This window comes from Lemur catta, chromosome 9, assembly GCF_020740605.2.
Source record: "Lemur catta isolate mLemCat1 chromosome 9, mLemCat1.pri, whole genome shotgun sequence".
NCBI lineage: Eukaryota > Metazoa > Chordata > Mammalia > Primates > Lemuridae > Lemur > Lemur catta.
The window spans coordinates 64707567-64735034 of NC_059136.1; the positions used below are offsets into that span (position 1 = coordinate 64707567).

General features: G+C 38.9%; 1 protein-coding gene across 2 annotated transcripts in view; it reads left to right on the forward strand.

Annotated features, from left to right (window-relative positions):
- Nucleotides 1–19605: 19605 nt before the first annotated feature.
- The window catches only part of RUNX1T1 (RUNX1 partner transcriptional co-repressor 1), a 138941-nt gene continuing 131078 nt past the window's right edge, over nt 19606–27468 (forward strand). Inside the window, exon 1 of one of the 2 annotated variants that reach the window (XM_045561944.1) lies at nt 19606–19896. Coding sequence is in view for 1 of the 2 variants with exons in the window: in XM_045561941.1 (XP_045417897.1) it covers nt 27270–27384 (115 nt within the window). In the remaining variant the exon portion in view is untranslated. Of the gene's footprint in view, nt 19897–27119; nt 27385–27468 lie in introns of those variants that run through there. The other variant, XM_045561941.1, reaches the window with a different exon arrangement.

Genomic DNA, 27468 nt, shown 5'->3' on the forward strand with positions numbered 1-27468 from the left:
ATGGCAGAGTTGAGTAGCCACAACAGAGACTATAGGGCTTCAAAGCCAAAGATATTTACTATCTGGCTTTTTACAAGAAAACTTTGCCAACCTCTGTTCTAGACTTTAAATTCCATGAGGATATAAGTTTGTCTTGTTTAACACTATCTTCCCATACAACCCTAGCTGCAGCAAGGAAGTTGCTGAACAAATTTGTTAAATGAAGGAATTAGGACAAAAGGAATAAATACCATTGATTCTAGTCTTAGAATTATAACCAAAACTAAGTTTGAGGATTTTCTAAAAGGATAGGGTCCTTATGGTTTTTTCTCTAGTTTTTAGCAGGGGCAACAGGACCACGAAATTTTTTTGTTTGAGAGGGGATAATCAAGAGGAGAGAACAACTTACCAAGTCACAGACATAGCTGTAACCATAGCTTCTTCCCACCGAGAGTAACAGGACTAAATTTGACCATCGCAGTCGCTCTGAAACAGTACTGAGCACTGTCCCCATTCTTTCTTCTTGAAGGAGTTTCTGATCCAAATGGGAAAGGAGAAGGAAGGATGTGCACATGTGTGTGTGTGAACATGTGTGTGACAGACAGAGACAGAGAGACAGAAAGGATGGAGTACGAGAGGAAGACAAATGTGGATAAAGTGTTTTAGGGAATTTTATAGAATTTATAGATTGGATTCGGGGCTCTAGGGTTTCCTAAATGTGCAAGGGTAGGGGGATGGAGATAAGTCATTTTAAAAATCATGTCTTTTTCAGACCTCTTGAAGTCAGAGACAGTTATAAAGTAAATGAAGGTGTAAGTGAGAAAAGACCCCAGGTACAAAATTACTAAGAATGGTTTTCACTCGGTGATCAACGATGCTATTTCTCTCAGATTGAGCTTTGGTTCCTATTTGTTTTTCAGTCAGCAATAGTGTTCCCAAGAGTTTTTGTCAGTTCTTTTGTTGTGTGTGGAGAAATTGTATCAAGATGAGAAAGTAAAAACTGATTCTTCCTCCTGAAACTAAACTCCTCCTTTATATTTTAACTTTGCCTGTATGTTTTAGCTTCTCTGCAGAAATAAATGCTTATATCTTTTCTGCTTTAGAAAGCTTTAGAAAGAAACTATAGTTCTTCTATTCTTTTTTTTAATCACAGGACCTATTTTGTTACAGGAATCACATTTTCTTTTAGTTTTTTGTTTGTTTGTTTGTTTAGACAGAGTCTTGCTCTGTTGCCTAGGCTAGAGTGCCATGGCTTCAGCCTAGCTCACAGCAACCTTAAACTCCTGGGCTCAAGGGATCCTCCTGCCTCAGCCTCCCAAGTAGCTGGGACTACAGGGGTGTGCCACCATGCCTGGCTAATTTTTTCTATTTTTAGTTGCCCAGCTAGTTTCTTTCTATTTTTAGTAGAGACAGGGTCTCACTCTTGCTGAGGCTGGTCTCTACCTCCTGACCTCAAGTGATCCTCCTGCCTCAGCCTCCCAGAGTGCTAGGATTACAGGCATGAGCCACCACACCCAGCCAGATGTTCTGTTAGTTTTAAGCAATTTAAAATTACTGTAAAATTCACCAAAGGGTATTAATCAAAAACTGATTTTTAAACATAAATAAGTTAATATAAACAAGTTATTTTTTTAAAAGTCATTCAACTCACTTTGAATGACAGATATTTCTGTTTTTATAGAGCACATTTTTACTTCTTTTTAAGTAATTTACTTGCTTACACTCCTTACCAATGAAGTTATTTTAAATTGCAAAAGAAGATCCATAAGTGAAATCTCGTAAAAGATAATGTGATGTTTGATGACAACTTGAATTTAAAGTATTTGCATAGTGACAGAAACAATGTAAGCTCTTGCTTTGAAATAATTTTTAAGATGATGGAGCACAAAAGCAAAAGGCATCCTTCATGTCTTAAACTAATGGAAATATACTTTGGTAACATGAGTACAATGTGTGAGTCTGGCAAACTGGGTCTCACTTGTCCTTATAAAAGATAAAGCTGTGGTTCAGAGAAAATAAGCAACTTGCCCAAGGTCAAAAGCAGTTAGAAGGTCAAGCTAAGGTTCAAACACATATCTCTCTACCTCTGGCTAATATTGTTTGTTGCAAATCAACTTTAAATAGTTGTTCTCTGCCCTGGGTACAGTGGCTCATGCCTGTAATCCTAGGACTCTGGGAGGCCGAGGTGGGCGGATCCTTTGAGCTCAAGAGTTTGAGACCATCCTGAACAAGAGTGAGACCCCATCTCTACTAAAAATAGAAAAAAAAAATAGGATCGTGGTGGCTTGTGCCTGTAGTCCCAGCTACTCAGGAGGCTAAGGCAGGAGAATCACTTGAGCTCAGGAGTTTGAGGTTGCTGTGAGCTAGGCTGATGCCACAACACTCACTCTAGCCCAGGCAACAAAGGGAGACTCTGTCTCAAAAAAAAAAAAAATAATATATATATATATATATATATTTATATATATAAAGAAAAAAATAGTTGTTCTCATTTGGTTATATTTTAATAGACATTAAGATATAGGTGGCAAAAGGTACCTGGAATTGGTTTTAGAAATGTATACAGAAAAATTTACCTGAGGAACAAATTTGGGGAGAAACATGAAAACATAGGTAACAGCACAGACTTGGAGTCAGGTAGAGCTGCATTCATTTCAGGCTATGCCACTTATTATATCAATAATCTAACAAAAGTGAAAAAATATCAGACCAAAATTGTGAAAAAGCTAAAAATCTAAACATGACATTTGAGGTTGTTTTTCCCTGTGGGCATTTGTCGATTAAGAAAACACAAGGTAGGAGATATGTAGGATGAACAAGTCTAAAGATCTAATGTACAACATGAGGGTTATAGTTAACATAATTGTATTGCATTAGGGACTTTTGTTAAATAAGTAGATTTTAGCTCCTCTTGTCACAAAAAAGTAACTATATTAGATAATAGATATGTTAATCTGATTCACTATAGCAATCACTTTACTATCTATATGTAGCCTATAAACCTCGGATATATACACTAAAATTTAATTTAGAAAAAGAATGAAAAAGTCATCCAACAGTCCAAGCTGAGGCTTTGATACACTCATGTAACTGGTTGAAATCCAGGCCTACTAAGGTTGGGAACCCCAATAAACTGGCACTCACTTTGCAATGAGTGCTAAAAGAGTACGTCTTCATCATAAGAGTGAATCAGAAATAAACTAGCCCTCTGATAGCCTACAGCCAGCTTTTAAAAAATTAGAAAATTCTAAACTCTAAAAATGGATTGAGGTAATTCCAGATTGATAATGCCCTTAATGCCCAACAAGAATACATAAAAATATGTATTCCTCTTTCTGGAGGAAGATAACATCTTGGTACAAAATTATTTCCACTAATACTTTTTCAAATATAACATTCAGCACACAAAAATAAGTTGTCATATACAAAAATAAAACATTGAGAACAAGAATCAACAGAAATGATAAACAACAGAAAAAGACATATTCTAACTCCTAATTTTGATTTATCAGACACAGATCATAAGATGTTATGATCTTATACTTATTGTAAGCGTAAGACCACAGACTATGATTATTATGAAATGAAATTTAAATGAAGAATTTTGGCATATAGCTAGCTAGAAACTATAGTGTTATAACAAAATTTTTCATGAATCAAATAGAAAATAACTCAATAAATGTGCTTTACAACAAATAAGAAACAATGGAAGAGAAAATTGGTGAAAGGAAACATGAGTAAGAAGAAATTATCAAGAATAAAGTATGAAAAGTCAAAAAGTGGAAAAGTATAGAAAAGGGAGTATAGAGAAGAATGCCTTGAAAAGTCTACCATGCCTCAAGTGGAGTCCCAAAAGAAAATGAAGTAAAAGATTTAACACTTGGCTGGGCGCGGTGGCTCACGCCTGTAATCCTAGCACTTTGGGAGGCCGAGGTGGGAGGATCACTCAAGGTCAGGAGTTGGAGACCAGCCTGAGCAAGAGCAAGACCCCGTCTCTACTAAAAATAGAAAGAAATGATCTGGACAGCTAAAAATATATATAGAAAAAATTAGCCAGGCATGGTGGCACATGCCTGTAGTCCCAGCTACTCTGGAGGCTGAGGCAGAAGGATTGCTTAAGCCCAGGAGTTTGAGGTTGCTGTGAGCTTGATGCCACAGCACTCTAGCCCGGGCAACAGAGTGAGACTCTGTCTCAAAGAAAAAGAAAGTTTTAACACATGTTTAATTGGAGTCCCCCAAAAAATGAAGAGAGAGAAAATGGAAAAGAAACAACAATTTAAAAAATAATGGTTGAAACTTTTTCAAGTCTGTTGAAAGAAATTAAACCACAGATTCAAGAAGTCCAACAAACAAGAAGAAATCTACACTTAAATATATGTAAAAATAAAGAAATATATATTTAAAAAAAACAAAGAAAAAAGAGCAAAAGAAAGAGTAAAAGTAAAAAGAAGAAAATAAAAATAGAATAATTTTAAAAGCAGTAAAGAGAAATAACAGATTATAATCAAAGAGAACAGTAAGATTGAGAGTTGATTTCTCAACAGCAACAGAAAGAGGAGAAATATATTCAAAGGGCTTACAGAAAATAAGTGCCAATCTAGAATTCTATATCCTTCAAAAACAGAGGTCAAATAAACTGTTTTTACCAAAACAAAACAAAACAAAAACCAGATATATTATGCCACCAGCCGACCTATATCAAAGCAAATTCTAGGCTGGGTGCATTGGCTCACGCCCGTAATCCTAGCATTCTGGGAGGCCGAGGCGGGAGGATTGCTTGAGATCAGGAGTTTGAGACCAGCCTGAGCAAGAGCGAGACCCCATCTCTACTAAAAAAAAAAAAAATAGAAAGAAATTAACCAGACAACTAAAAATATATAGAAAAAATTAGCCAAGCATGGTGGCACATGCCTGTAGTCCCAGCTCATTGGGAGGCTGAGGCAGAAGGATCGCTTAAGCCCAGGAGTTTGAGGTTGCTGTGAGCTAGGCTAATGCCATGGCACTGTAGCCTGGGCAACAGAGTGAGACTCTGTCTCAAAAAAAAAAAAAAAAGGAAATTCTAAAGAATGTTCTTTAGGGGTCAAACGAGGTGGCTCATGCCTGTAATCCTAGCACTCTGGGAGGCCGAGGCGGGAGGATCGCTTGAGCTCAGGAGTTCAAGACCAGCCTGAGTAAGAGCAAGACCCCATCTCTACTAAAAAAATAGAAAAATTAGCTAGGCACGGTGGTGAGTGCTGGTAGTCCCAGTTACTCGGGACGCTGAGGCAGGAGGATCACTTAGGCTCAGGAGTTTGAGGTTACAGTGAGCTATGATGACGGCACTGCACTCTAGCCAAGGTGACAATGAGACTCTGTCTCAAAAAAAAAAAAAAAGAATGTTCTTTGGGCAAAAGGAAAAATTATCCTAGAGAAAAGGTGGCAGTTGCAGAATGAATTAAAAAAATCAATGGAAATGATAAATATGTGGATAAATCTAAGTTAATATCAACTATATAAAACAATAACAACATTTTGTGGGTTTATGTATAGTCATGAATGACTTAACAATGTTTCAGTCAATGATGAACTACATATACAATGGTGATCTCATAAGATTATAATATCATATTTTTGCCATACCTTTTCACTGTTCAGATATGTTTAGATACACAAATACTTACCACTGTGCTACAGTTGCCTACAGTATTCAGTACAGTAACATGCTGTACAAGTTTATAGCCTAGGAGCAATTGGCAATACCATATAGCCTAGGTGTGTAGTAGGCCATACCATCTAGGTTTGTGTAAGTGCATTCCAGGATGTTCACATGACAAAATCACCTAATGATGCATCTCTCATAATGTATCCCCATTGTTAAGTGATGCATGACTGTATATGCATGAGCATGTATATGTACATATATGTATATGTGTATATTAATAGATATACACATGCATATGCTCCTCAGCTTACAATGGGGTTACATACTGATAAACCCATCATGAGTAGAAAATATCATAAGTTGAAAATGCATCTATTACCTTGATAAACCCATTGTAAAGCCGAGCTGTCCTAAGTCAGGGACCATCTGGAGAGAGAGGGAGAGAAAGGAATATTAAAATATTCAGAATTTAAAAAGTTTTCTGAAGTACTTGTTTTGTTTGGGAAGAAGGTAAAAATATCAGTAAGTTAAGGATAGATGTGTAATTTCCAGAGAAATCATTTATTATAAGACTATAAATTGAGTATATAAATTACCAACTAATAGAGGGAAAAATTGGAAAAACAATGAACATAATTTAAGTTGTTATTAATCAGGGCAGCTTAACTGCTGTAACAAACCACCTGAAAAACTCAGTGGTTTAACACTATAGAAGTTCATTGCTCACTGATGATGTAGTTGCAGGGTTGACAGAGTCGGGAGTGGAGATGCTGTTTCTGTTCCTTATATTCATTAAAGGGGACAGATTATTTCCTTCTAATAGCTCTGCTCTCTTAAACTTGTGGCCTCCAAGGTCACTACAGAAGCAGTAAAAAGAATGGATGACAGAGTATGGGAGACTTTTACAGATTATCCCTGGAAGTGCTATATGTCACTCATACTCAAATTTCATTAGCCAGAACCCAGTCCCAGAACCTCATCTCAGAACCCATCTATCTACAAGGAGGCTGGGAAATGTAATTTAGCTGTGTGCCCAGAAAGAATGTGAAACTATTTTAATAGTGCATGGTATTGTTTTTGCTGCAAAGGAACAGGTAATTGGAGGATAGTGGTTAAGAAAAACGTATAATTTGAATTTAAGTACTTCAAACTAATTTTGAAAATGTAGTCTCCACTTTCTGGATTGTGTTTTTACAATTCTTCCTGGAAACATACAAGACAAAAGTGAAATTTGGGATCATACTGGTTTTATATTGTTACTTTGTTTATGGGTGGATAAAAACATGTGACTATAGAAAAGAGTAGTTATCTGGGGACCAGGATTCTGATCTATCACCTCACTTACTAGTTAACCTTGAAGAAATCTCTCTCTCACTCTCTCTCTTTTTTTTTTTTTTGCTAAACCTAAGGGCTTTTTCATCAGTAAAAAGAGCAAAATGATGTTTGCCTTTTCTACTTTCAATATTATCAGGCTCGAATGAGATACATAAAGTGGAAACTTCTTAAAATTTAGAAGTATTACTCAAATGTAAGCTATTTTTATCACATTCTCAAACTTGTTCAAAGCCCTGTGCTTTTGAATTGTCCTATATAGATTCATTATAGGACACAGATTTGGAAAACATTTTAGAAATGACTTAGAGGAAACTTTACAGATACAAAAATTAAGACCTAATGAGGTGAAGTAACTTGACTGAGGTCACACAATGACAGCCAAATCTTGAAGACCATTGATCCAGTTTCAGTGTTTCCCAAATGGAGAAATGTTATGCTTGTGGCAGAAAACCCACTGGGAAAGGCGTTCAAAATACAAATTTTCCAGATTAAATTCTTGTGGATTTTGATTCAGTAAATCTGAAAGAAGAGCAGTAAATCTCTATTTTTAAAGGAAATGGATTGCCATCATAACTTAAGTTAATGGCTGAAAAGGAAGTTGAATTGTGAGTTATTTTAGCTGCTCTGAAAAGTGAGAATCAGGATAGTATTGTTAATTTTCTTTTCCCTTTAAAAGACAACTCCTTGTACTTCTGAGAGGAGCAGCAGGCCAGTCCTCTACCCATCTTTCACTGAACAGCTTAACGACAGTCAGCACATATTTAGCCAATTGACAGATTATGTGTGAAATCTGTAATTAGGCAGCTAACCTTTTTTAAAAAATATGTTTTATTTCTGAGTACTAATATGTACATTTTTCAAGAGACTAAATGCTAGGTGACATCTCTGAATGACTCTCTTAGCTTTTTTTTTCCTGTAGAAAGGGCACTTTGGCTAGGATGGTAATAGCAGAAAAAGAAAATATTTGTCACTTTAGGGTAAATAAATAACGTTGTAGTGTTTGAGAAGGATAAAAATAGAAAAACCAATTATATCTAAAGTATACACAAATGTAGGATATACAACCTCTATGTTTCTCATCACCCACACCCAATACCTAATTTACATAGTTAGTGGTTACCATCTTGGGGGTCTAAGTCTTACATTTGTGAGTGAATAAGACTGCCCCAGGGGAAAATGATGGGTTCTAGGCCCTCTGCATTTGTTTCAGGCAGTTAGAGAGTACAAAGGGAGATGATTAAGGAAGTGAGATAGACTTTCTCTAGAGGGGAAGTAAGTGTTTTGGAAGGTAGGTTCCCTTCTACTGAGAGGAAAGCTTATCTTTATCTTGAGTGAAGTGAAACATCTTCACCTTGGGGAAGTGTGGTGACTGCAGACTGGTAGAGGCAATAAGCATGTTTGCATTAGACTCTGCCAGTTTTTCCTGAAAACCTCAGTGGAGACAATTGCACCTTTTTTTTTTCCTTTCTTTCTTTTTATTTTTATTTTTTTTGTTGTTGTTGTTTGTTTGGTTGGTTGGTTTTTTTTTTAGAGTAGGAGTAATTTTTAAAACTCTTAACTCAAGGGCCCTCTTCCTTAAGGCCTTGAGAAAGAGGAGATACTACTTCCTTCATTGGAGCAACCTTAAGGTTTTCTCTGCCTAGGTTAACAGCCACCAGTTAGCATTTGTTTTATCAGCGTTCTGCCTACTTCCTTTTAAAAAGTGGAGCGATAGTTTCCAAGGTTCCAGGTGTTGAGATTTGTGATCCCACAGACAGAACTCAAATTTCAGTGGACTGCCACAGTTCTTCATCATTTGATTCCACAAGGAATTGCTTTCAGAATTGTATCTCAGCAGAATTGAGCTTGGAGACCCTCTTTAATCTTTTTCTACCCTAGGACTTGCCCTGAGAAGTTTAGGAAAACAGAATCAAGATTTTCATTGGTGTTTACAACCTCTGACCACAGAGACTTGATCTGTGACTTCTAGAATGGTTGGGGAAGCCCTAGCAAGACCCTTGAGACTGGATTAGATTTATGTTAATCCAGACCACAATGGTTCAAATCCTGCCTCTGCCATTTATGAGTTGTGAGGCCTTAGGCAAGTTCCCTGGGGACATAATAGTACCTCTCTCTCTCATGATTGTTTTAGGAATGAATGAGGTAATACTTGGAAAGCGTTGCTTAGAACAGAGCCTAGCACATATGAACTATGGTGGGGGGGGCGTTCAGTTTCTTGGCAAATATTCTTATCCCTTCAGCAAGGTATTAGAGTCAGGTTGTTGATTTCAAGAGACCAATATGACTTAGGCAAGAGAAACTTCAGTGATAATGAGTGTGAATGAAAGAATGAGCTGGCTTCTTCAAATATTTTCTCAGTAAGACTTAGGGATTTCTGTAGAACCCAAGGAGTGAGGAACAACACTTCCATCTCAAATGAATTTCCCTGGTGGGATAAGGACTGGGTCAGATAATTTCATTTAAAGAAAATTAAGACATGAAAGAAAATTCATACTCTCTTAGTAGGCATATGCATACATTTAGGTATTTTTAAGTGTATACATGTGCAAAAATACATCTAATTATGTGCATTTTTGCATGTGTGTTTGTGTATGTGGATATATGTGTGTTCCTATATGAAAAGGCTATTCAAAGTGACCATAAACCTATTGTATAGCTCTCAATTTTACCTCCTGTAGCAGCCAGTTGTACCATTTCCCAACTGTTAGCACAGTAATGTGTATGCTCTATGTGCCATTAAATTTTGGAGTAAATGACTTAGAAAGTGAAAATTGTAATAAAAATGGGCCATATAAACAATGAATCTTCTGCTACCTGTGTGTCGTTCCCCTACTCCCACCACTATGTCTTTTTTACATTTTCAATTTTAAAGTCAATAATAATAATAACAACAATAATAATAGATATTATTATTTATATAGAGTTGGCTCACAGAAAGAAAAGAACCAGATTCTGACGTAGTACAAGCTGGAACAGGGCAAGGAATTTAAATGCAGAAAGGGAAGTGATGGGCAAATTTCCTGTTCTTTCTATTGAGCAGAAAAGACAAAGTGCAAAGTATTTAGGTTTCCCTTCCCTAAGAAGCAGTAGAAAATTATTTTAAAAACCTGCCATCCTTCACACCACGGCTGGATATCAGCTCACATCTTCTTTGAAGAGATATAAAATTAATGCTAGACATCCTGTGAAGTAAGCACTTCCAGGTGAGAAAATGGAAACCTAAAAGAAAGTTAAGCAACTTAAGGCTACCCAGGTGACAAGTGGCAGAAAAGGGACTCAATTCCAGGTCTCATAGACCACAAAGCCTAAGATCTTTCTTTATGCTACACTGTCTTTACAGAGGTACTGAACTCCATGATAAAAACTAAAAAACATTCCAGGGATGAGCAAAAATTCTAGAGTACTCATTTCATCATTAAATGTCAACATTAATTTATATTTTCCTTCTTGCTCACATCAGGCAAATATCTCCAGTTTAAGACACTTCTGTTTTTTCAAAAGCACCTTAAAGGTATTTTATGTTGGAGAGGAGACCACCATACTCATGAGGGGCTTGCTTTCAAGGAAAGTTGCCCTTTTAGGGTTCCGTATGTAGCAGAGCAGCTCCCTCACTGCAACCTATTGAAAGTCAGCCCTCGACACAAGGGTTTGTAAAGAAAAAAATAAAAAAAAAAAAGAAAAAAGAAAATGGCCCACAGGGCCAGGCTACCCTGGCCACAGCTGATTGGACCAGGGGTGGGCTCCGCTCACAGTCTTCAGCCAATGAGATGGTCTGGTTCCAAAGTATAGATGGTGGTTGACTGAGCCAATCAGCCTCTCTATGTTCCTCTTTGCATTTTAGAATAGTGTGTGTCATTTAACAGGAAAACAGAAGTTGAAAGACACAGACGTGACAATAAGCAGAAGCCATGGTTATCAGAAATCACAGAATAGTCGAAGCAGTGAGTGAGTAGAGTTCATGAAGTAGAGAGGACCAAGAAGCTAATCAGTAGTGGAAGGAACAGTTGCACAGGGATGAAGAGCAGGTATCATGATAGGCTGGAACATTTGGACTTGGAGCCATGAGGCATTAAGGTAGACTGTCTAGGAAAAACAAGGATAATTGGGTCACTACCCCTGCATTCTCTCCTGTGGGGCCTGGGTGTACACTGGCAGCTTTTTGCCTTTTGCATTCCTCCCCACCCCCCATATCTTCACAGCGAACTCCATGAACAAAGTGAAATAACCTGGGTGTATCTCTGTTCTTTGCACCTTGATCAAGCTTAATACATTGGCTTACAATTTTACATAAAAGGCTTAAAAGGTCTAATTGACAATTTACTGTCACTCATAAGGTACATCTAAAGACAACTGCTCAAGCTATTTCTATCTTTAGATAAGTCTCTGGCGAAAGTGGGTTTCAAAACCGAAAAATTTAAAACTACATTAACATAGACAAAAAAGGCTTTAATTGGGTAACTATCAGATTCCACTATCTAAATGAATTTTCCACTCTATTAAAATAACAATGATTTAAACTTCAAAGCAAACTCAGCCTTGTTGTTTACCCTGCCACTCTAAGTACTTCTGTAAGATGTCTAGATCTTTTGTTAGACATTTGTTACTGAGCTTAATTTGTCTTTGTTCCTTTTAAAAGTCTTGATTCACAAAGAACAGGAATGCTTTGAGTCTGCTTTCTAACACAATTCTCTTTTATACCTGTGTGAAGAAATGTATAATTCTGACTGTGTACAAATAGAGGGAACACACAAGTGAATGTGAAGATGTTAAGAAGAGGTTACAGGAAATTGAAATACCAAAAAGCTCTAAGGGAATTGCAGAATATTTATGAAAATATGTGGTGCATTTTGAAATGCAGATGTCTCTGAAACTGGAAATGTAATCATAGGAATGAAAACTGTCTTTAATAAATCTTCTTAATTAAAATCTATTGTTCAGAAAAAATATAAATCCTCCTTCAATATTAGAAACAGTAGCAAGAGGTGGGAAAAGTATGGATTCAATCAGATTACAGCAAAGAATTGTTATTAAGAGTTCCTGGTTACGACCCCCCCCCCCTTTTTTTAAGCTAAAGAAGTAGCATTTTGGTAGACTGAACATAAATTGTTTGTCATTATGGTACCCAATGAGGTGAAAACAATGGAGACTTGTAGCACAAAAACATATCCAATTATCGATAGGGAGACTGTGTTAGAATCACTTTCAAATTGCATGAACTTTATTTTTTCCAATTGCAAGGGCTTTGAATGGATGTTCCTCCTGCTCAAAAGACTCAATGTCAATTATAAGAGAAGAACTTGTGTTAGAACCGGTTTCCCTCGGCCCCAGGAACAGAGAGGCAGAGTCACCGAGGCTGCAAAGGGCAAAGGAGTTTACTGGCTAGCTGGAGCTGGGGTCCAAGTCCCAGAGCACCAACGCAGTGGCCTCTCCACGAACTAGGACCCCGCCCTGGGGTAAAACTAAGCTTTTATACTTTTCAGTGGGCTACATACGCTGAGCACAGCATCCCCCCTCCCTCCCTCAGTTCATCTGTTCCTTTAAGACTGGCTGACCGTATCAGCTCCTCATTGGTCAGTTCCATGGTCGCATTAACTCCTGATTGGTTGGCTCCAAGTCTTGGGATCCTCTGGTGGTCATCGGCCTCATTTCGGGGAAGGGGAGGGCCCCCGGGGAAAACCGAAACTTAGGCCTATTCCAGGAAGCCTAGCCTGTCATGGAGTTACCTTTGCTCTTACACTTGGGCTAGCCTTCTTATTACTGTTCAAATCCCCTCTATGCGACCCAAACAGAATGCTTAAAAATAAAAATGTACACATGATTGCATTTATGAAAAATATACAAATTTCTCTTTTCTTGTCTTCAACTACCATTAAACTTTAAAAGCACTAGGTCTTTTAGTTAAATTAATGCATTATGCATAATTGTCATAACATGTCAATAGGATGAAGTAAGTTCATTTCATAAGTAGGTGAGCTGAGGTAACCAGGGGCTGAGCCCTGCCTTGCATAGTAAAGGGTGCATAATCTCTGACTGAAGAACACTACACCGGAGTGGGGTGTTGGAATGGCCTGTGGCTATGCACAAAGAAGGTGTAATAAATTGCACACTTCGAATTTATTAGCGTATAGTACCTTTTCTTAGTTACATATTGCAGATGGCTGATGAACCTAGTAAAATATAATACCAGGCAAATATAGTTGCAGGCAAGGGACAGCTATCATTGACCTCTTAGGGGAGAGTCATAACTGACCTAGGTCTTCTGCAGTAATCACCTACTTAGGGCTCAACTTTTGAAGGGCTTCCAGTCTTGTTTAGATAAACAGCTTTGTGACTGCTTCTTTTATTCCTGTCTGATAATGGGCCTCCACTGTTGATTGCAGGTGCCTGAACAGCAGGTGGGAACATTAGGAACTTTATTCTTATGTGAGTGTGCTTTCCTCCTGTCGTGGATGCAGTGTCCCGTATGGTGTTCTGTATATTTTGTGAACACAAGAATGCTGTGGGCTTTTGTGCAAACTGTGGAAGTGGTATATGTAAGAAGGAAGGTGAGGTATGATGTTCTCAATGCTTCCAGCAATCTCTCTAAAACCGTGCTCTAGACAGTGTGGACAAGCATTATTGGCATTATCTAGAAGCTTTTTAGAAATGTAGAGTCTCAGATCCCAACCCAGACTCACTGACCCAGATTTTGCATTTTAACACAATCCCCAGGTGCTTACTATGTACATTAAAGTTTGAGATGCACAGCTCTTAAGTAATACATTTGTTTTCCTCTATTAGAAAGAATATCTAGTTTCCTTGAGATGCAGTAAGACTACAGACAACTGTATGCATATACATATCATTGTTGTAAATATACTGAGAGATATTTATTCAAAATTAAAAATTTGAAGACTTAGGGCAAATGTCAGTCTAGAAGAGATTTTTTTCCCAGAAAACATGACAAATCAAAATTTTCTATCTTGTGGAATTTTTTCCTCTTAAGGAAATTGAACCAAATTGCCAGATATGTAGGGTAAACTGGAGGGTTAACATACCAGTCCTGTGGTTTTACAGGTGGCTAACCTAAAGGGTATATTGATTGAATAACTTTCCCAAAGGTACAGATGAAATCTGGGGAGAAACTTAGGAAAGGGAACTGAGGTGGCCCCAGGTGATGGATACACCCTTTCAAACTATGTTGCCTTCCAGTGGGGCAAATGATTGCTCAGTTGGTGGCTAGCCCTACTGAGAAAAAATAAGTAAGAAAAAAGTAAGAACTGTGCAAAACAACTTCATGCTGAACATGATTAACAGCAGTCTATATTTGCTACAGATTTGTTGGCCAAAAATTTCTTCTCTTCCTACTGCTGTGCTGTGAGCCAGTTGGCTGCTGTTCTCTCTCCAGAGGTGGATGCTTTACAGTGATGGGGTAATTCCTGCATGAAAATAGTCTTATGAGGTGATATAGGATTCATCAGACTGGAGTGCTCTATGGAATAAGTTGATATTTTTAAGGATTAGGAAAAATGAGATGATTAAACTACTGTAACATATGCATCTTTTAAAGGGTAGAGTTAATGTGGACATATATGCACTGATCCTGCATAACTAAGCATATATTTCCAAATAAAAATGATTGTTTACTAAGTATAAACATCATTTAAACAATCTGGATTATATAAACTATCAGTGATATAATAATTAAATGAAAGAATGAGAGCATGCCCCAGACAAATTAAACAGCTTGTGAGTTTCTACTGCATATTGATGTGTATACTGAAGAATATATGTATCTACTGCTCTAGGAGATTAGAAGAAAGAATTACTTATTTCTAAGATCCCACTGGCTTGAAGTCCTTTTCCATAATTTTTTAAAATTTCTAGTTTATTGTAGAAAGTAAACTGGATTTTCAAAAAAAAGTATAGTTTATTATAGAATCTCAAAGACTTTTATACATAGTTAAAACAAAACCACATAAGAATATATATTTTCACATCAAACTCACCATTATTTTAGGCACTACTGAAATACACATAAAATAACATGGAATATTCTTCTCTCCATATTTTCCTCATTTAAACTATTGATAATGTTAAAGTCTTAGGTTTCTTAATACTTCAGACAAAAATAAGTTGGTGGTGTTTTGATTAATGTAGATAAGGCATCTAAGTGGGAAATTTTTAACCTCCTATTCATTCATTATTCAACAAATATTTGTTGAGCACCTAATATGTGCCAACCATGTTCAGTGGAAAAAAGAAAACACTTGTCTCTATGCAGTTACTGCACAATAGTATGTATCTAATTGAGAATTATATAGACAGAATGAAAACCAATAAAAAATGCAGCAAAAAAGAAAAATACCTTCACAGGTTACATTCAATAAAAAATGTGGAACATCAAATTTTCATGGGGAGATACTATATGGTTTTATTCTGCTTTATAGTATTTTAAAAATCAACTTCAAAATAGGGGTGGAAAATATCAATTTAAACGAGAAACACGAATAAAAGATTTTATTTGGCATCATTATTTTTCATGAATTATTTATAAAAGGTTACATGAGATAATTATTAGATTACAGATAGTTGCACATATAAAACACTCATCTGTGTATGACAATTAGGCATGTGTGTTTCATTTTATGAAATAAATGCATTCTTGCAGAGTTTAATGTGTCAAAATCTGACAAATACAAATGTTTAAATGTTTAAACATTAAAATTAATTTTTTAAAGAAATACTAATACATATTATATTGTAAAATCTTCCAAACTTAATATTTTTTGAAAATTAATTAATTGAAATTCTGCAACTTTTGCTTTTTGCATGCGCACTGGTTTTAAAGTAATACAGAAAAACATAGACTATCTGAACACATAGGGATCATAAATAAAAATCAAACTCACTGTCTGCAGGTTTGCAGCTAAATCAAACCAAACTGTCAGTTTATTCAAGAGGATCATGAGAGCTATTTTAATTCATAAATTTTCTATTTAACAAAAGTGGTTAAAAGTCTCCAAACAGCTAATGTATGTGTACTGTATATTGAACTTGTACTTAGTATATGTGGCTTAACTACCATAGAATAAAATAAAAAGAACTCTGAAATTTATTCTTTTTGGGGGGCTGCATTCTAAAATGGAACAATAAACAAGTTAAATAACAAAATTGCAAAGATTTGGAATAAAACTTGTCCATGCAAATCTCAAAAACTAAATTATATAAAATTATACAGCAAAAGGCAGAGAAATTGCAAATAGTGGGTACGTCTAAATTTATGAAAACTTAATTATGGCTTGCCATTCTTTATGTTTATCATATTCTTTTTTTTTTTTACAAATACAATAATAAATAATTTTGTTAGAAGTAAGCAACATGGTAATTAAGGATTTTCCTCAACCTAGGCAAACAGAAGGACTTTTTCAAGGAATAGAAAATCACAGCTTGGGAGTCATTTAAACTTTAAGATCCATAAGAAGGAATTTTAAAGGTGCTAATTAAGTACTTGTTAACATTTTGTATAGGAATTCCTTTTTGTGAGAGGTGAATCACACACCTTCTAAAGAAGGTAATAAGCACTCATCTGAAATTTGTATTGAAAGCCCTGCTTTTTTAAAGGATTGGTTTAAAGGAAAACAAAAAGCATCCTTAGGTAGCATTCCCGAAAATAAACCTGCAAATTGAAAGAACTCGGTACCTTTACAATAATGAAAATTTAATGATGTGAGAAAAAAAATCTGAAGTGTGAGAAAAACAAAATTGCTAAGAGCTTTTTTAAAAAATAGTTGAATACATTATTGTTATTTTATTTTTTAATTTAATAGTTTTGTTATGGTGGGTAGATGCTTGTATGCCTAAGTTTTTTTTTTTTTTTCTGCCTAACAAACTAGTCTTGAAGGTACAACAACCTGATCTTTCCTATGAGTGTACAGATATGAAGACTTATTATTCATCCTTGTCTGCTTGATTGGTTGTTAAAAAGTATCAATTACTAGTATACTGTGTTTTGAACTCTGTATCGTATGTATTCCCCGTTCCTAGGCTAAGGGACCCAAATATTTTACAGGACCGTGTACTGTTTTCAGGTAATTCACACCCTCCCACCACACAGTATCAATGAGCTCCTCCTCCCTTTTAATGTAATGTGTTTTATTTTCCTAGAGTTTGCAATTCAAGAATCATCTCATGCTTGAGTTGGCCCCTATAGTTACTATTTGCTCCAAATAAAGGAGTTAGGAGATAATACGAGGATAAACCCTACAGAAAAAAATGTTCTACATTTTGTAGAATACAGGCCATGCAAGAAGGTGGCAAGTAGGATTAAGGAGTATACTGAGTCATTCTTTCCATATCAACCCAAAGATATATGTTCTTCAGTTGCTATCAGAATTTTTTTTTAAATCTGAAATTTCGCGATATATTCTATCTGATATAAAGCCAAATTGAGTAAAGAACTTTATTTTTTTAAAGAAGTATAACTAAAGAGTGATCATTATTTTCTCAAAAGCATGACTGGCAAAAGGGAAGATCCGGTAAAATTTGTAGCATCTTATAAAATATGCCTTGGTGTCATGAATATAGCCTGAATGTGTAAAATTCTGATTTGATTTCCTGCAAGTTACTTCCCATTGATTTGGAAGTTCAAAGTTTCTATTATAATTTCACACCCACGTTGACACAATATACAGGAAGAAAAATGTCGCATATGTATATTTTATTTCTCCCCTTGCTTTTTTACATCGTAAAACTATTGTTGATTTACTTTGTATTAATTTAAAATTATGATTTAAAAGTAACACTATTTCACAAGAATTATTCCTGATTCAGAAGTCATTTCATTAATTTTAAATAAGCATGAGTTCCAGAATCCAAATTATTTGGCTTCAATTTGGGGGAACAGAAGAGATAACGCAGGTAATGGAGTAATAATATCAAAATGTGTTTTTTATTTTAAGAACATGTAAGTAAGCTTTGATACAATTTCCTACACAAAGGAGTTATAGCAGTGTGGTGTACATAAAATTTTATATTTTAAGATTAATGCTGTTAAGATTTGCAAGTATAGCAAAAAAAGAACTGTAATGCAGAAATTACTATAGTATGTACACCTTGATAAAATTAGAGATTCAAATTAAGAGCATCATAATATCAAATACCAAGCCTTAACATTGCAATTCATTAATCCATTATAATTCATTAGACAAATGTCCCAAGGAGAGGGCAGAATGTACAATGAGTGTTTTCTGGAAATGAATTGCTAAAAATTAGTAGAGTCTGAAAAGACTTCAGAATTGGAAGCTCCAGCTGGGTTTAAAAGGATGGGGGAAGGGATTTAACTCACTATTAAATATTTGAAACACCACTTCAAAAATAAAACCCACAAATGTCTCATCAGTTCTTATTGCATCAGGCTGACTCTGACTCTATCTGAAGCATTTTTTTTTCTTTATAAAGACAAGATTTTAAAACCTGCAAAGGATATTTTACATTGATTTAGGCCAGTTGGAGAAAACATGGTTCAGAGTAGGATTTCAAAATGTTCCACTAAATACAATAACATTTGCAGTCGGGGTACTGTTCCATAATAATTTTAAAAGATTTCATTTTACTTATCATTGCAAGCCATTATCTGATCATATTTGACCTACATATTAATATTTTCATTATCATTCAAGCCTTTTTGCTCTGTACACACAAATTGTCAGTCCTCTTCACTGAGAGATTATTTATTTACTCTGAAAATATCTGGAATTCTTTCACCCTATCTTTTCCTCTGGGACTTCACCCCCCTCCCCTCAAGTATTGATATTAATGTCTGGGGGAGGGGGACACATTTAACAAAAAACGTGGGACAGAAAGCGGTCCCTCTTAATGGTATACTATGGGAGAAGTAGCAAAACAAAGGGAAAAAAAGAAAATGATAATTGTTTTCTCTAAGGCTGTTATCTAATGCGAAAGCAAATAGTCAGTCTGGAAATCAGCTAACAGAAGGGGATTAGAGAGGAGATCTGAGAGTGGCTTGATTTCTAGCAGGGCTGTCTCTCCAGCCAGTGATGAGACACAGGCAGGACGGCCAGGGCAGCCAGGAGCGCTCCAGATGGCCAGGGAAAGTGGTCGTCTTGGGTTACTGCAGGGCACTCGGGCCGCCAGCTTTAGGGAGCCAGCCCCACGTCCAGCCTGCACACGGGAGGGAGAGGCCGGGAGGGAGGCAGCCCGCCCGCCCGCGCGCCCCGGCTAGCCGGGCCTGCCCATTGTTAACATATACTTGACCTCCGTGACCCCCGCACGACACAGATGTCTCCCACCTCCACCGCCTCCCCGCCCCGCCGCGGGCCCTCCCCCCTGCACCTGGTCGCGGCCGCGCAGCCGCCTCCCTCCTGAGCGGCCGCGGCGCCCCGGGCGCGGGCGCGCGCCGGAGCCGGCCTGGTGCGGGCGCTGTCGGCGCACAGCGCGCGGCACTCCTGCTCCCCGGCGGACGCCCGGCCGCCCTGCAGATAAATGCGTCGCCTTCCTCGAGAGTGAGCGAGGGCGGGCGAAGCAGACGCAGACGCCGCCTGTGACAGTGGCAATTCCCTGCGCCCCACATCACATTTGTCTGCCACAGCAGCAACAACAGAAAAGCGGAGGGAGGGAGGGAGGGAGGCGGGAGGAGGGGAGCGGAGCTCCGCAAGTCTTGGGCTCTGCGCGGAGGCTGCGTTTGGCTGGCGTCCCCGACCCCGGGCTTTTTGCACCGCAGCTCGCTCGGTGTAAAGGCGGGCGGCCGCAGTCGCTCCGGCGCGACTTGGCGGCCTCGTGGCGGGCGCGCTTGGGAGAGAGGCCGCGGACACTCTGGCCTCGCGGGGGACGCCGCGCCGCGCCCTCGCCCCCTCGCCTCGCGGGCCGGCCCAGACGACGGGGAGTTTTATTTGCAGCTCGAAGCCCGTGGCGGATGGTGGGACTCTCCAGCCCTGTGCAGTGTAAGTGCCCGCGGGAGGGCTCGGGCGGCGGGGACGGGCCCCTGGCTGTACTATTAATTACCGTTCTGATGACCGTCATCTTCGTTTGGCTTATTCGACCGAGAGGCGCCGGGCTGTACTTGTCGCCTAACTAGGGTAGGACTACGCACCAGGGGCAAGCGGCACATCGCGGGGGACTCCAGTCTGCGATGACACTGAACTTCGCGGGTCAGCCGAGGATGCAATTTTTACTATTAGATTCCCAGCACTGTCTTTTTAATTTTTTGCCCCCTCTCCATGATCACGGTATGCGAACAGGAAGATGATGAGTGGGGTTTTTTTTTTTTCCCCTCTGACAAAACAACTGGTCAAGGTGTCCACAGTGTGTTTGGCAGGTGGCCCTATACCCGCATCCTGGGGTTGTAAAACTGGAATCGAAATGCTTGTTTTAATGCTGGAAAACTTAGCCCTAGGAGGAGAAGCGGAATCTCAACTTTGAGACCGTGCTCCGACTAGGATAGGGGTTCTCTTGGCGATACCCAGGTGCCATGCGCCCGCCTGCGAACTTTCCCTGGTGCTCCGGGGCGTCTGGGGTGCTCGAGTGGGAAGCCCTTGGATGAGCGGGCGGGCGGCGCTCCTCCCCGGCGGGTCCCGGGCTTCGCAGCCGGGGACGGGTGGGCGGGCGGCCGGCGTCGCCTCTGCCAGACCTCTGCGCGCCCCGGGCCCCGCCGCTCGGCTCTCCTGGGTGTTCCCGTCGCATCCCCGACTAGGTGCCCGCTTCTGCTGAGCGGGAAGCACACCCTTGCGCCCCGTAGCTCCCGCCCGACGGGGCGCAGACGGGTCTCGCGTCTGGAGGATTCCTTTCGTTTTCCAGGGACCCCTCTGGTGAAGCCCCGGGACCGGTGGCGACGCGTTGTGCGCCCCGCCGCTCACCGCCCTCTTTGCGAACTTGATAGGACCGGGTTGGTTGGCGCACCCAGACCCCTCTCGGGGCGGACCTTGCTCTGACCAGGATGCCTTAAGCAAATACCTTTGTCAGCAAAAGGCGCTTAAATTCATTTTTTGAAACTTTTTTTTTTTTTTGTAAGGGCGATCAACCCTTGGAAAAGTTTGAGTACTATGATTCCGGGAAGTAGGATGTGAACCACAACTGTTACTAAAAATAGCCACCTTCCCTCCCCCTCTCCGCTAAAAGGCCTTTCAGTTTGGAGAATTTGGCTGGGGAGCCGTGCAGCCTTTGGTCTCTTTATTCCTTGCAAAGTATAGTGGAGAAATCTTTTGCATTTAGCTTTGCTTCAAGATTGGGCACCGCAAATCCCAAAGTGCCTCAGCCTGGCTGCTGCTTCCTGAGAGAATCTGCAGAAGGTCGCTTTAGGGAATGGCTAGTATTCCCGTGGAGGAGGAGGTCGGGGCGAGAGAATGAAGGCCAGGAGAGCTAGAGAGGCTACTCCAGACCAACTTTATGTGCTTAATGTAACTCTGAGCCCCCTTGAATTTTTAACTTCGCTTCCCTTAATTAATCTGCTCAGGGCCTGTATATAAATGGCTGTCCACAGCTGCAGCAAATTGATTTATCTCCTGATAAAGGTCCGGTTGCTGACCAAAGCATTCTTTCTACCTTCTGTGTGAACTGAAATGTGTTTTACAGGGTTTTTCCCCCTCCTAGTCTGCTTTTAAACATGTGTACCATTTTTAAGTGCACTCAGTGGCTTTTATTATCATTGCCCTCCTTTGCATAGAACAGGAGTGGAACTGGGTCTGTGCCCAGAGAGTCCATACTCCCTAGAATACAAATTGACCAGCTTCTCTGTGATAAACGGTTTGTTAGTGTTGGGGGCCTCCTTTTAGTTTATTGCAGCGTTTTGCCTTGACCACATGAGTATTCTGTTGTGCCTAATTTCTCCTGTCACACAGTTCTTAAGAAAAGGTCAACAAACACCATTGTTTCTTAAACCATCATTGCCTTAACCTAGGTGTTTAGGTCAGCTGTGATGTGTATAGACAGATGCAAACTCATAATTCTATGGATTTCCACCTTGTTTATCCTTAAAAACTGGTCTGCTTTTAACATATGGTGGTTTTCAGGTAACATACATAGGGTTATATGATTTCATTTTCTTTTTTCGTTTCTTGTTTTTAACTGATTATTATTTTTCAGAGAGGTGAGTCTCAGCCAATATTAATCAGAGAATCTTAGTGTGATCCAGGCTTTTTTTTCTTCTCTTTTCTTGTCTGTCTTTCTTTCTTTCTTTCTTTCTTTCTTTCTTTTTTTTTTTTTTTTGGCAGCCAGGATGGACGTTGAAGGAAGTTGAAGTCTATCATTTCTTGTGCTCTGTTTAGCATTTGATATTTCATTGGTTTATTCATTTAAAAGAAAAAAATTCCAACAAAATAACCAAGGAATTGGGCTGATTCTGGGTGCATAAAAACTGACTTTATTTTTACTCAGAACTTTCTATTAAATATCTTTGTTTAAGCATTAATGATTTTATTGTAAATCATTTAGACAGCAGTCATTTTATTTGAAAAGCTAAGTACTGCATGGAAGAATTTCAGTATGTAGTTTCTTCAGTGTCCAGTTCATACCTAATAAAAGCAGTGGAGAAACCAGTCTATTTTTTCTTTTATGTTTGGACAACTCAAAGCAGACCAGAAGTCTTTGAAATGATATTTTCCTTTGTAGACTTAGTCTCTGTGACCCACTAATACCTGCTAATAAGTTGATTTTAAAATGATCTTCCTAATAAAAATCATTTTACCTGCAATACAATACAAACTATTCAAGTTGCTGGAAATCGTAGTACAGTATTGTTGCAGCTATAGGACTGCAGCTTTTACATATTTTCACAATTTTCCCTTTCTGAGAGAAGTAAAATATTGCTCTTGATGTTAGTATTTGATGATGAGCTCTCCCATCGAGGTGTTAGTTTAAATATTTGCAGATAAAAGAGCACTTCCTAAATTGTAAAGAACTACACAAATGTAAGGTGCCATTATAATTTATTTTATTGTAAAATAGAAGCTTAGCCAAAAAAACCTCATTTTTTTTTTTTTTAACATTGAAAAAGGATCACAAGAAAGAAATGCTTCCAATAGGAATGCTGGTCAGTGGTTGTCAGTTTAGGACATTCTTCACTGTCAAATCCTGTTTCTCACTTCTTTGATATGAACATCAGCTGACAGGCACTGAATGCAAAGCCTTCTTCATTGAGGTTTTATGCAGGCAACATAGCCCTTCATAGCAAAGCAGTCTGAAAAATTGGCACCTGCAGGATTTGCATGTGAAAAAAACTGAGTCAGTTGCATTTTGCTGGAGTCTATTACTGTAAGTTATGTAAGTTCAGTGAGAAAGGCTATTTATTTGTTGCTGTTTGGGCATTTAAAGCTTCTTTGTTTTATGGACACCTTATTCATCATATAGTGATCCACAGACTTTATTGATGGCAGAAGCAGGGAGAAGTGAGTTCTGGCTTTATAGAAGTTATTTATTATGGAATGAAGTTGTTTTTAACCATGTGCTTGCAGAGTGCACTTACTTTTATAGTTAAATTTTTAAATGTGCCTTAAAAGAATGAACTCATTCAACTTTGAGAATGAATCATCTATCAGAAGTTAAATACATAAAACTAGGTTAACATAAGTATCCTTGGAAAACAATCTAGGATTTTAAGAGTGCTATATTTTAACAACAACTTAAAATCTATAAGAAAAGAAACTTAAACCTTTCATCTAAACTTCAGGAATAATCTTAAGTTTTCCCCAACTTGTTAAATTGTCACTCTAGTGTCTTTGAAAAAAAACATATTTGACTATTTATGCAAAATAACTAAAATATGTTCAATCAACTAAAACACCTTTGTGAACCTCAGAGTATTATCCATCGGTGGGAACATTTTATCCACAGTAAGCTATTTATTATGATCTAAAGAGACACCTTCCAACTTCACTTTTTTACAGCCATTAATATAAGAGTTCCTAAATAATGTTTAAAGAACAGTGAACATTTTATTAAAGCAAACATTAGTTCAGTTTAATGGAGGTAATTGTAAGTGATAAGACAGAGCAGGTTATCTGTGTGTTGTTTAAACAGAAGGAGCTACTTTGCACCATTTCCAGTAGTCATCTGTAGAAGAGAAGGGTTTGCACCTGTCTGTCCACACTAATTATAGATTAGGGCCAAAGAAATGAAATCCGAGGAGGTTTTCAGCTAATGAAATCCATACTGATTTTATTGTAAATGTTTTTTATGTAAAGAGGTTGATGGTTGAGTTATGAGTGAATAAATCACCATGTAGCTGCTATGCACATGGTTTTGAGGCACAATTCTGCTGCATTAACCTTTGATATTAAAAAAAGACAAACAACTTAGACATGGATGCTAGCCTTTGTTTGGCATCCATAGCTATAATTTAGTGAGGTTCAGTGTGCAGTTTAGAAATGTGATGCAAAGCAGCTTAAACATTAAGAATATTCTGATATTCTGAAATGCAGATTAAGTAGAAGGTAGGTTCTGTTTTAACTTATGCATATAAAACATTAGAAAATTAGAAAGCCTTTTTCTTTTTCCTACATTTCAGCTTCACATACATGAGAAATTAAAGCAAAATGAGTGAAGAATGCATTCTGCAATAAAAGGTCACATGAATGTCTACCACATCTGTTTATAGTAATTATGAACATAATTAACATAAGAATTACAAATGAAATAATGACAAGCTGAGCAATGAGATATTATGCCATAATGGTCATATGTTGGAATTCTCACATTATAGCACACTAGAATTCACATACTCAAAGAAAGAAAGAAAATGCTAGATTTTTATCTGAATTAATGCTTCAAAACTTATCTGCCTGGGGCAGATGGACTTCTTGCTTTTATAGGAAGGTAACCTATTATTAAGAAAAGAACTAGTTGAAATTAAGGTTTCTAGTCTCTAGCCTGGACTTTAAGACAGCTGTGATTATAGAAACCACTTTCTGTTGTACACTTATTCTGTGATTATACTTCTTGATTATTGTATTTTTTTTTCTTTTTTTAATTGAAAGCTTTGCAGCAAAGTGTTTGCTTTGGAAGAGAGTCATGGATTCTTCCCATTTGAGAATTGGTTGATCTTTTCTATAACTGTGAGCCAAAAGTCAATGAACAAACAAGGTAGTAATAGAAATACTGTACCTTTACGAAATGAGAACATTGGCATATTAGCTTTTGCAAAGATTTCTTCATGCCTTTAGTGCTTGGGATGCCTCTTAAAGAAAAATATAAATGTTTTCTGGGTTTGAAAGCAATAGTATTGTAATTTTTTTTTAAATAGCATTTCTTAAAAGAGCATATAAGGAAAAGAATCAGTAGGAATTTGTAAATTGTATGTTTTTCTTCCTAGAATTTTGTTGGATTTTTAGGTGTTTGTATGTAGTCTGTGCCCAAACTGACCTGACTAAAATGTAATAAAGGGGAGGGTATGTGTGGTTGCTTCTGGTTATTCTGAATACATTTTTCTAGAACAGCTAGAGAAAAGGTGAAAGGTGACCTTTTATGAGAGCTAAAATGATACTCCAGAAATCTGTTATTAAATTTAAAACATGTAAGAATGACAGATTTTCACCCGTTTAGAGCTCACTTGATTTTGTAATGTAGCCTGCCAAGTGTTTCACTTCCTACCCTTGCACCTTTCTCTAACTATTGAACCTGGTCACTTTTGAAGATTTATGGAGAAATATTACCTTGTTCTCGTCTCAGTGATACCACAAGGTTTTTCACATTATTGGATTACTGGCGTATTGTGGCAGACCCCTTTTTTATCTGACATTCATTGCATGACAAGATTTTCACACATGCCCTTCCCCCACCTATCCCAGCCTTTTTCACTTTGTATTACCTACCAAATTTCTTTAAATTCTTTTCTTGGGGTCAGAGCACTGGGGCTGGGGGTGTCCACTATACACAAACGGTTAGTTTTTTGGCTAAGTGATTTGGGTGGGGAGTGCTTGATTAAAGCAATACCTCTCATTTTCTAAAAAGCATCTTAAAATTTGTCTCCTCTAAAAGGAGGCTGCTATTTCTCTTGCTCTTCTATGTCTTTCTCTACTCACTAGCCTTACCCCCCCATTTTGTCTTTCTATTGAGACCCCATGCACAAACTGTTTTATAACCCTAAATTTCACAGCAGCTGGGGCTACAGTATGTGCCATGAAAAATGATGTAGTTTACTGGCTCTTTCATTCTGAACTCACTCTTCATACTGTAGTGAGAGTTCTTAACCAAGCTTCAGTGCCTGGAAACACAACACAACCAAATATCCCCCTCCCACCCCAATAAAATAACCTTCTTTGCAGCATTATCTGCAGTCCATTAAGGATCTGATCAGATGTTCACACTGTCTGATGGGTGCATTTAAAAGTGAAAAGGGGCTCTCCAGGGACTACTCAGGTGTATCTCCCTCTGACCCTGCATGGGAGGAGGATGAACTCTGGACTGCGGAGGGGCATTAGCCCCTGTTTGTTCTCTGATTGATTCTCAGGCTCTGGGTGGGTGAAGAGCCATGAGGCAGCTCAAGCTGAGATTGATTGCCTCAATTTCAGATTTCCACCTCCAAAATAGACTCTCAGATGTACACATAAGGAACTCCCTCCCCCAACACAATTTCTGGAGGTGGAGCAGGTGTCTAAGAGTCACCTGTAGCTACCAATCACAAGTGGTCCTCCTTATCACAATGATGCTGGCTGCAGGAATCTTCAGCTGGGACACATTAAAGCCCAGGGAAAGGAGCTATTTTACATCTCTGTACGGGTGGGTGTGCGGGGGCTGCAAAGAAAGGGGAGAGAACTCTCACTTAAGGTTGGTCTGGAAGGCTGCTTAACTGCTGCGAGGACTCCCTAGGTTTGTTTTGCAAATTGTGGCTGTTTGGACGGAGGTGAGATGGGGAATGTCTCCTTATGCTCTGCCAAGAGACAGCTCTTGATCCCCCCTCTGACCTTGACAGAACCTCTAAAATGTTCCAGTCCAGGCCTGGAGCAGGGAAATACAGTTTGCTGGTGAGGACGCCCCCCTTTTTTCCTGGGGTAGGGGCAGACTTGGGCGTGCAGGCGCCCCCCAGCCCTGCCTCTCCTCCCCAGCCAGGCTTAGGAGGGCTCTCCCCCACTTTCCAGCCCCATCCTGGGGCCTGAGCCCCCGCCCCCTCATCCCTTTCGGTTTCTTCCCTCCTGCCCGTCTCTCCTCTCTGTGTCTCCCTCTCTCTCCCTCTCTCTCCCACTTTTCCTCCCTCTCCCGCTCCGTCTCACACGCACCCTGTGTTTATTTTCCTGCCTCCATCTGGGCCCTGCTGATATTGTAATCACCCTGATGCACGTTGGCTTCTCTCCTCTCCCTCCTGCGCTCGCACACTCACTCACACACAATGTGCCATCCTGACAAGCCTTTTACTTCTGATAAGCTCCGCTGTGTGTTTAATGAATACAAAGCCGCGGTCTGGGTGCCGCGGCGGCCGCTCGCCCGCGCGCCTTTGCCAGAAGGTAATCTCCGTGAACGGGGGGCGCCGCGGGAGGACGGGGGGCGGCCGGAGGAGGGGCGCGGGGAGGCGGCTTTCTCCCCCCCCC